Source organism: Heloderma suspectum, chromosome 5, assembly GCF_057233095.1.
Source record: "Heloderma suspectum isolate Gila_16-S chromosome 5, 16-S_ref, whole genome shotgun sequence".
Taxonomy (NCBI): domain Eukaryota; kingdom Metazoa; phylum Chordata; class Lepidosauria; order Squamata; family Helodermatidae; genus Heloderma; species Heloderma suspectum.
In genome coordinates, this window is record NC_139462.1 from 118,389,551 (window position 1) to 118,399,542 (window position 9,992).

At 57.5% G+C, this 9,992-nt stretch overlaps 1 protein-coding gene across 1 annotated transcript; it reads left to right on the forward strand.

Moving 5' to 3' along the window:
- Nucleotides 1–1,362: 1,362 nt before the first annotated feature.
- Nucleotides 1,363–8,935, forward strand: NKX3-2 (NK3 homeobox 2). The gene is made up of 2 exons (XM_084860353.1): nucleotides 1,363–1,870; nucleotides 7,526–8,935. Exons 1-2 carry the CDS (start codon nucleotides 1,363–1,365, stop codon nucleotides 8,077–8,079), a joined length of 1,062 nt encoding a protein of 353 aa, XP_084716479.1. The 3' UTR covers nucleotides 8,080–8,935.
- Nucleotides 8,936–9,992: the final 1,057 nt, after the last annotated feature.

Consider the following 9,992-nt stretch of genomic DNA (forward strand, 5'->3'; position numbering starts at 1 on the left):
TTGGCTTACAAGAGGTGTTCTCCATGCCTCCCCTAGGAAAGAAAGACAAGCTCGATTTTGTAGGTCTTATCGTGAATCATCGATAGTCAAGGATATCTGTATATTCCGTCTACATGTCTATGTTGGGACGTATTTCAACTTCAAGAACAAAAGTCACACTGGAAATGCCTTTTTCTTTTGATATCATTTCAAAACAATTTATAAGTCTTCTGTGGATATTGTCCTTCGGGGTTAGTCTGTTTGTTTTTGATTCAAAATGTGAATGAGCGGGGGAGAGGGAGCTGCCATAACAGTAAAATGAAAAATAATTCGCTGGAATTCGCCCAGGATATAACGTCAGCACCAAGGCGAAACTGGCATCGTCTCATAAAATTGCCTAACAGAAAATGGCAGAAAGGGCACCCCTACCGCCAAGCATGTGAAAGCCCCTCTCCACCATACCGGCAAACCCAACAGGGTTGCGCCGACATACCTGGAATCAACCACAGACCTAAAGAGAAAGAAAAGGCTTGCAGTGGTCAAGGGAAACGTTGCAATGGACGGGGGGGGGGCGGGGGGGAGACTGAAATTGTTTCAAGCCATTTCTCCTGATCAAAGGCAGATCCCCGCCTCGCGATGCGCTTCTTTTGCAAAAGGAGGTTTCATTAGGCAGACCATCACAGCCCGACCCCCTGCATGCTTACTCAGAAGTCAGCCCCACTTACGGAACGCGTACAGGGCCGTGGCATTTGACGAGTACCGCGTTGCAGTTCCTCGCGATCGGGGGGGGGGGGGTGGCGGGGGGGGGGCTATTGTGGAGCGACACTCACTGGCCACGGCTTGCCTGGGAAAGGGTTAACGCGCGCTCGGCCGGGACCCCCCCCCCCCGCCGCCCGTTGCTCTGCCTGGAAAAGATTAACCCTTCGCTGGGCCGCGGCGAGAGCCAATCGGAGGGCGCCCCGAGCGGAGCCCTGCCCAACGGGGGAGGCCGGGCCCTGGAGCTGTCGCTCACCCGCGAGGGATGACAGCCGGCCCGGCCAGAAAAAGGCCGCAGGGGCAGCGGAGAGGAGCAGAGGCGCGGGCGGCGCGGGGAGGGCCGCGGAGGCGTCTGGGCGGCCGGCCGGCGAGGGGAGGCTCGGGCGCCAGGCGAGCGGAGCCGCGCGGGCCGGGCCGGCCCAGCCCAGGGCGCGCCAGGGGCGGCCGACCCGACGCGCGCCGGGCTCTGCATGGGCGGGCGGAGCAGGGCGCCCGGGGGGCCCGACGGCGCCGCCGCCGCCGCCACGGAGGAGGCCATGCCGCCGCCCAGCTGAGGGGCGCCTTCCCGCCGGACTCGGAGCGCGCGGGGCACCTCTCTGGGCCGGGCCGGCTTGCGGCGGCGCACCGATGGCCGTGCGCGGCGGCGGCGGCGGCGGCGGCAGCCCCGCGGCCCCGACGCCCTTCTCCATCCAAGCCATCCTCGACAAGAAGGACGAGCGCGGCGCGGCGCGGTTCGGGCAAGGCCGGCTGCAGCCGCCCGCAGGGGGCGCCCTCGCCAGCCCCGACGTGGCGCCCGCCTGCTGCTGGCGGCTCTTCGGCGACGAAGCCGCGGCACTGGCGGCGGCTCTGCAGCCTCGGCCGCCGCCGCCGCCCCAGCGCGCGTCCCCCTTGGCCTCCGCAGCCTGCAGGCCGCCGGGCGCCGCCGTCTGGGACTCGGACTCGGTCCTAAGCGAGGAGCAGGAAGGCGACGAGGACGACGAGGACGAGGGCAAGCCTCCCGCCGCAGCCCTGAGGCCGCGCGAAGGGCCGCTCCTCGGCAGCGGCACGCGATCCTTGCCGGAGCCGCCGACGGGAGAGGTCCGCGGCCAGTCCCCGGCAGGTCTCAGCGACGGAGAGCTCTCCGCCCGAGTCTCAGGTACGCAGAAAGCGCCGGGGGGGGGGCACTTTGCTCCTCTTTTAATCTGGATTAAAACAGCCACGGGGGGGGGGGTGTGCTTTGGCGGATTCCCGGAAATGCTCGCTCCTCTTCACGTAATACGCGGATCTTGGAAGTTGGGGCGGGGGGGGGGGTTATCCACCCTAAGTCTTTCACACACACACACACACACCCTGCGCGTGCCAAAGGGGCGATTCCGCCGTCAACGATCTGGGGGCTCTCATTGGGAAGAGGCTCGGGATGTAGGTCCAGTTTGGACTGCGTCCCTTGCCTCCCCCGAGCCCCCAGCCCCTTGGGGGAGGCTAGAGTGAACCGCTTCAACGCTGCGATCCCGTACACACTCGCCTGGGAGGAAGCCCCGCTGAACTGAGGCTAGTGTCCGAGTAAACATGCCTAGGATCGCGCTACTAGTCTGCTTCGAAATCAGTGGGATTTAAAACTCATATTTTCCACATCGCGCCCTGTTTTAAGTCACTTTGACTCGATCTTTGTGCAAATCAAACCATTGTGCAGACTGAAGTGGTGGACTGATTGAAGTGAACTCTGGATTGATCCACTTCAGCTTGTGGGTAAAGCGGGGGTCTGGTTTTTTGCTTTGTTTTAGTGTTTACCACATTAAAAGCTTCCTGCATGTAGTAAGTTGGGGCATCAAGGAGTTGAGCACAACCTCTTCCTTGACTACGTTCAGGGAATCGTGGTGCGTGGGTGCATGTATAACTTGGGGGAGCATTCAGAAACGACTTGGGTAGACTCCGCCGGTAGAGTCCAGAATTCTCCCACCCGGTTCGGCTAATTAATTAATGTATAGAACGTCCAGGTTGTTCAACAAGTCCGAATGCTTGTGAAGTCCCTTCCTTCCTATGAGCAAGGAAGGGACTCTACATCTAATCTCTGTGTGGGAAGTAATCTGGAACCGGATGCTAATTCTGATAAACTAATGCATGGTACAAAGAACTGTGCTATAAAAACGTGCGACTATTAAATCATCTCCTCCTTGAGGGTTCGGGGTCCAAAAATCGAAGGTCTAAATTGAGATGATTTATCTCAGTGCTACAATCAGAGTTTGGGGTTACTACTGTGCAAGGCAAAGGTGGCAGAGCACCTTCACACAACAAATAGGTTGCGATCTTCAGGGCGAGACGGGCTGCGTTTTAAATGAAATCTTCCAACCCCTTCATTATTATCAAAAGGGTGGCCTACGAGTGGGCACAAGTGAAGTCGACTGTTTCAACGTACCAGAGTGCAACGCTAAAACGTTTTTGCATTATCCGTGGCTCAGGCTGCAAACCCATACACGTCTTCGCTGGAGCAGCCCCCATCCAGGCCTAGGACTGGCTGTCAGCCTCTGAATTCTACCCCCCGGCCCAGTATGTTGCTTGGAAATCTGTTGCCTTGAAATCGATGCGGTTTCATTGCCCCTTAATGCACTTACAGGGAAACCCTATACATGTCTACTCAGAAGTAACCTCTATTGAGATCAATGGGGCTTGCTCCCAGGTAAGTGGGTAGAGCTGCAGCTTTGGAACGGGACAGGGACTGACCTTTCGCCACTCCTCCGCCCGGAGGGCCTTCCAGGCCCCTGCGACCCGGATGTAGACCGGACGGCGTTCCCGGCCTGTTGGCCAAACTTCTCTGGAGCCCTCTGCATAGCCTTGCGCGCCCCTGAAAACCTGGATTCCCAGCCTAGCCTGGGGCGGGCGGGGGGGGGGGGTGTCCCGCTGCTGCAGAAATTGGGCTGCGCTCCAAAAGCATGCGGAGAGAGTCTCGCTGGAATGGGGGCGGTGTGCCTGGGGGTGGGTGTCAAACCGCTTGGGAGCCGCTTTCCTGGCGCCCGCGTGCGCCGGAGAAGGGCCGTGTAACTTACGCCTGCCCCGGCTGCCGCGAGCACTATCTTCGGGGCAGAGACTTCACCGAATATGAAGGGGCGAAATAGTCTATTCTTCCTTCCTGGCTACTCCAAAGCCGCAAAACGGGGCTTTTCTCCAGAGATCTGCCAGGTCTTAGAGCCTGCTTGCCCGGTGTACATTGCGGGACAACCAAGTAACTCCAACCCCAGGAGCAACCTAGGTGGTCTGTGTGAAAAGTCTAAGGGACTCAGAGAAAAGAAGGTCTAAGGGATGAGCACACTTCTTTCGGCGAGGAGGGCGGGCACTGAGAGCAGTTCCACAGCCCTAATAGCAAGAGCGAGTCCTAGTGGGTAGGATTCAGCGAAAGTTATGCGCGTTTGAGCCCCGTTAATTTAAATGGGGGAACTAGTCCCATTCTTGGGACAGTTGCATAGAACTCAAGAGCGTAATGTTGGGTTTATTGTGCCCCAACATTATTGTCTCTTAATGTTTTGTATTTTAATTCTAACAGAGACTTACAGTCTGAATCACGGTCCGTCCAACGGGGGAGGGGGTTACTCCCTTAGGGGGCACTTTTGCGCGATAGGTTTGTGGGCGAGTGAGAGAGAATTAGATATTTACCTGGGCGCCGGCGCCTTTGATTCCAGCCCCCCTTTCGAATGTGCAGGTGTAGTAACTACGGCACTCGGCCCCAGAGTTCCCATTCACTTGAATGGCATTGACTTCCGTGTAAGGGTTGCTTTGGCCGACCCATCCGATCCAAAATTCAGCTAAGCCCACGCAGCGTTAAGCCTGCTTTCGCTCAACCGGACCCAAGTACTGCGTTTGGACAGATTGCGGCTCACGTCGAGCAAAAACGCTGCGACGGCAATGCTACCACGGAAGTAGAACCTCCTAAGGGTGCTGCAATGCGATGCACGCTCACCTGGGAGTAAGCCCAACTGAACACTGGAGCGCCTACGGTTTGCGTCGGCATGGAGAAAGATTCCGCTCAATGCCTCCTCCGGGATGACCCGCCGCTGCGTCGCCTTGGGTTTGTTGACACAGTCCCGCCGACGGATGCCCTGTCGAATTGGTCCCGATTGCCTTCGCTCCCGAAGATCTCTCTTGGAAGGCCCTGCCCGAGAGGGCGGGGGGCGTTCTGGAGCAGAGGGGGCTCCCTGCCATCAGCTGTGGTTGGCTCCGATGAATATGAGAACGGAGTCTGAAGCCGGTCTCGTTGTCCTGAGACCTGGCCTCCCCGAGGCTTTCGCATGGGGATCCCCTTACCGGATCATCTGGATCGGGCTGGACGTCCAGCTCAAGACGGCTGGAGTGGGTGTCGCAGACAGACGTGCTCCCTCCCCCAGCTCTGTAGCCCTCCGGCCGGTTTTGGGTGAGTGAGTGTGTGTGTGTTTGGGGGGCACTTTTCTGCACTCCAGAGGGGCACTTTCCCCTGGCGAGTCCGGAGGGAGGCCTTTCCCCTGCGTGCTTTGTGGCGGCTCCCTGTTGGGCCCGTGGCCCGTCCGCTGATCGGTGGTTCGCCCCCGCCGCCACCGGCCAGGCTTGCTTTGGAGTGAGCGGGCAGCGCTCTTTGTCAGGCGGCGGATTTCTTGCCCCTCCTCTCCGTCCTAGATGGGCCAGAGGCTCTGCCATCAGTTCGGCCCCATCCGATTAGCCGTGGTGGCCGTGTGCGTGTTTCAGCATTTGTGCCGAGCCTTAACAAAGAAGTGAACGAGGAAGTCTACCCAAGTTGGCTTACAAATCTGTGTACATAATCAAAATGAGATCTGAGCAATGAAACAATAGTTAAAGGTTAGCAGTAAAACACCATCATTAAAAGCCTGTCAGCAGCGAAGAGCACGTAAGCCCCATCCTCGGAGGCTCCGAGGTGCGGCGAGGGCTGCACCTCCGCCCGAGGCCGGGGCGGGGCGGGGCGGGGAGGGGAGGGGAGGGGAGGGGAGGGCGAGCGACCACCCAGAGAGGAGCGGGCGGGGCAGCGCCTGGGCTGACTCTGCTCCCTGCCGCATCCGTCCTTCCATCCTATTTTTGAATACGCGTGAGAGCCGGGGGAGGCCGGTGAGCACGCATAGGGTTCGAGGAGCCGATGTTATTTGTCCTTTTAAAGAATGCTGGCGAATTGTAGGGCAATTTCCTGTCTGAACCTGCATAGGACTGCACCCTAACTGCGTTTCAGCCTCAGGGCAGCAGAAGCCAGCTCCATTTTATTCCCCTAATCGAGATAGTGCTATGATTTAGGTGAGTTTAAAATGCAAAACTGCGTATGCTGGGAGTATTATTTAAAAAAAAAAAAAAGGGTCAGTAACTATTGCTCTAACATATCGGGAATGTAGAAGCAATTGTAAAGCATAGAATGGTGTGTGTGTGTGTGGGGGGGGAGAAATCAATGTGAGCTGTGGGCTTCACAACTGAAGTACTGGGGGTTGCACTCCATGGTCTTATAGGCCCCTTCCAACCCTACTGTTCTGTGACTCTTCTATGAACAGAGTAGCAGATTACCACGGTACACCATTGGCTTCCAAGCTCCAAATAACATGTTGGCTGGAACAAGAGGGTTTCAAGTGCCGGCTTAAAGAGTGGGCCAAGAGGAGTGCAGGCGCCTCTCCCTTGCCAGGTTGTTCTATCATGGGGAGGGGGGGCACCACGGTGTGCCCCCTTTATGGCCTTCAGGCCCTCTCTCCTGCCCCCCCAGCTGCTGACGAGGGGCGACAGGGCGGAAGACCTCAGCAACAGAAAGCAGCTCTCCAGCCCCTTCATGTCACATGCACTGTGGCATGGGGGAGGCTCCCAGGCCTGCGACTTCCACGGGGTTCTTCCCAAGCCAGTGGGGGCTGGCCTGCAGCTGCGCAGTCTGCAGTCCGATACATGTCTACTCAGAAGTAAGCCCCATTGCGTTCAGTAGGGGGTACTCCCAGGTAAATGAGCATGGAATTGCAGCCATAGGCTGTTTTCAGAAGTGAAACTAAGAATGCCCTTTAGGCCCCAATGGGGCATTTAGGAACATGGCTCCGCGTGGAGCACAAAGCAAAAACTTTGTGGACATGGACATCTAGATGCGCCTTGTACACCGCCTTAGATTGCCAGACATGTTTACACCGAAGTTAGTCCTTGACGTAAAGGGAACTGACTCGCAGGTAAATGTGCATAGGACTGTTAAAATGCCCCTAGATCGCCCCTTTATTAGCTGGGGTACTAGTGGAATAGCCTCCCTGCGGTTTTGGCCGCAGGGACCCTTCAGTCCGAATCGTGCTGCTTTGGAACTCAAACCTAGTGTAGGATGGCCGGGGGTGGGGCTGCGACACTCAAAGCACAAGACACAATTACTGGGAAATGAAGAGCTGAGCATTTGATGGAAGTTGATTTCCAAAGGAGGAGTAGATCCCCTCCGGTTTTATCCCAAAGTTCTTGGAAATCACCCTTGGATTGCCATGCAAGCAGTTCTCACTGGAAGCAGAGTCCGAGACACCAACGGGCCGGCTCTCCCGTCGACTCAGATGGGCCTGGGACTGATTACTGTTTCTCAGTTCTGGCCAAATCTCCCAGTTCCGCACTAAAGTGATACACAACTAAATGGCAGCATCTCAACGGCACAAAGAGGGCGACTGGGCGGATGTGCTGGTCTGCATATTATGGTGTGTGTGGGGGGAGAAAGCAAGACCCCCCTGAGCATGTTGCGCGCCTCTCCAGCCCAGGCATGGCGCACGAGGGTCGGGCGTGGGGGGGGGGTCTCGGGTCCCCAGGCGCCCCGCCTCTCCTGACGCTGCGGTTGTTTGTGCCTCCCCGCCAGCAGATCGCAGCCACGCGGAGGAGCTCGAGGAGGAGGAGCCGGACGAGGAGGACGGCGGCCGGGGCGCCAGCAAGTACGCGAAGGCGCTCTCCGAGGAAGACGAGGCGGCGGCGGCGGGCGGCGCGGCCCCGACGGCGGCCCCGACGGCGGCCCCGAAGCCGCGCAAGAAGCGCTCGCGGGCGGCCTTCTCCCACGCGCAGGTCTTCGAGCTGGAGCGGCGCTTCAACCACCAGCGCTACCTGTCCGGGCCGGAGCGCGCCGACCTGGCGGCCTCGCTCAAGCTCACCGAGACGCAGGTGAAGATCTGGTTCCAGAACCGGCGCTACAAGACGAAGCGGCGCCAGCTGGCCGCGGACCTCCTGTCCTCGGCGCCCGCCGCCAAGAAGGTGGCCGTCAAGGTGCTGGTCCGGGACGACCAGAGGCAGTACCACCCGGGCGAGGTCCTCCGGCCGCCGCCGCTCCTCTCTCTCCAGCCCTCCTACTACTACCCCTACTACTGCCTGCCGGGCTGGGCTCTCTCCGCCTGCGCCGCAGCCGCCGGCGGCACGCAGTGACCCGCTTCCCCGGGACGCCCGGCTGCTTCGGCTGTGGATCCAGAACCGCGGCTCGGACTGAGATGCCGGGCCGGGCCGGCGGCCAGGGAGGAGGGGGGCGAGAAGAGCCGGAAACGCGGCCCGCCGTGGGGCCCGCCGTCGAAGCGCCTCTGCATCCCAAGAAAGCCCTCCTGTCCCCCGGTTTCTTCCCGACCGTTGCTGGTCTTCCAGCGAACCTGAAGCGGGGCCTTTAGACGGTGCTGAATGTAGGAAACCTCGGCCCTCCTCCCCTCCCCTCCCCTCCCCTCCCTTCCCTCCTCGCTCCAAGACCATCTAGACGGTACAAGGGTGACATTTTTGTTCACACCAGGCCAAACAAGCCAAGTCTACTTTACTCTTGATGGGCACAATGGGAGGGAAGTTCCCCTGGCAAGCCACGCTGAAGGGAACAGGAGCGGCGCTAGAGGCCCCGTTCTTGAGCGCCTCCCTTTCATTTTAATGGGGCTTCTGGAGGAGAACTTCCCTCTGCAGCCTGCGCCATGCTTTTATGGCAACTCTGGAGAGGGATTTGGGCGACTTTCGATTTTAGCACTTTGCGGTTGTATTAAAATTGTTATTATGATAATTATTATTTTTATATTCAATGTGAATATTTTAGTCGGACCTTTGGAGGGGGAATCTTATCGGGAATTTTAATACCATTCAGTGCCTTCTCTTGTCCCTCCTCTGTCTCAGTTTCCCAGTGAACCTCTGTGCCATTCTCTTTGGTGGACATCTGCACTTGACTCACCTATGACTATTTACTTCCGTTGAATTGTGAATATTTGTTCGTTATTCCCTTCCCCTGTAACTTTTTTAATTTATAAAATTCAGCTTAACTCTTGACTGATGTCTCCTTTCTCAGCTTTAAACTGGTTTCAGAGTGGTTGACTGTGAAATCTTATGCATAGTTTACTCTGAAGTAGTGAACTTTGAAATGAGTGGGTCTTCCAAGTAAAACATAGGATCCTTTTCTGAATGATTTTGTTTACATACATCATGCAATACGAAGGGAACTTGACTTTCAGCCCATTCAGTTTAACTCCTAGTTACATACAGAATCCACCTTGAAGGCTGCGATCCTATCCATAGTTACGTGGAAGTAAGTGCCAGTGAGCAAAGTAAGATTAACTTCCGAGTAAACATGCCTAGGGTCGGGCTGCATCTTCCTTTGGCTTCAGAGAGATGCCGTTCGTTTTCCAGTTGAACTTCCCCTGGAAGAAAGTTGGCCGATTTCAGTGGACTCTGCAGTTAGAACTAGAGCCTACCGTGGCGTGTGTGGCTATGGTGTGTGCGTGTGGGTGGGTGTCTGTGTGTGTTTACGCGCAAGGGCGCGCGCGCGCACACACACAGAGAGTAGGAGAAAGAAGTTTTAGAATACACTACACAGGGTCAAGGTCCCCAAGGTTTCTTGGCTGGTGTTCTGGAATGATGAGCTTTCTCTTGGGCCTTATTAAGGGAACTGAGGCTGCGATGCTGTGGACATTTAGGTGGGATACCTAAGTCCCGTTGATACTCAGGGATACTCAAGTCCCGTTGAGTTCCGCTGGACATGCACAGACAGGGCTGCCCTGTAGGTGAATTTCGAAGGTAAGAGTGTCTTAGGTATGAACGTATGGGAGGGTTCTTCTCGTCACAGCTCGGCGGACAGTAATCAAATGCACCCCGAGAAACCAGACAGACGCCGATCGTCGCCCCGATCCACTACTGCAGCGGGGGAACGTGTTACGTTGCCCTCGGGGTGAACTCCCCGGGGGCTGCAGTTCAGACCGGGAATTAGACAGGGGGGTCAGAAACGCACGAATTCGGAACGGAGGCCAGTTACGTTCGAGGGAGGGGCGTCGTTGTGAGGGCGGCTCGCTGGGGGGGGGGGTTCAGCGGGGCACCCGCTGCCC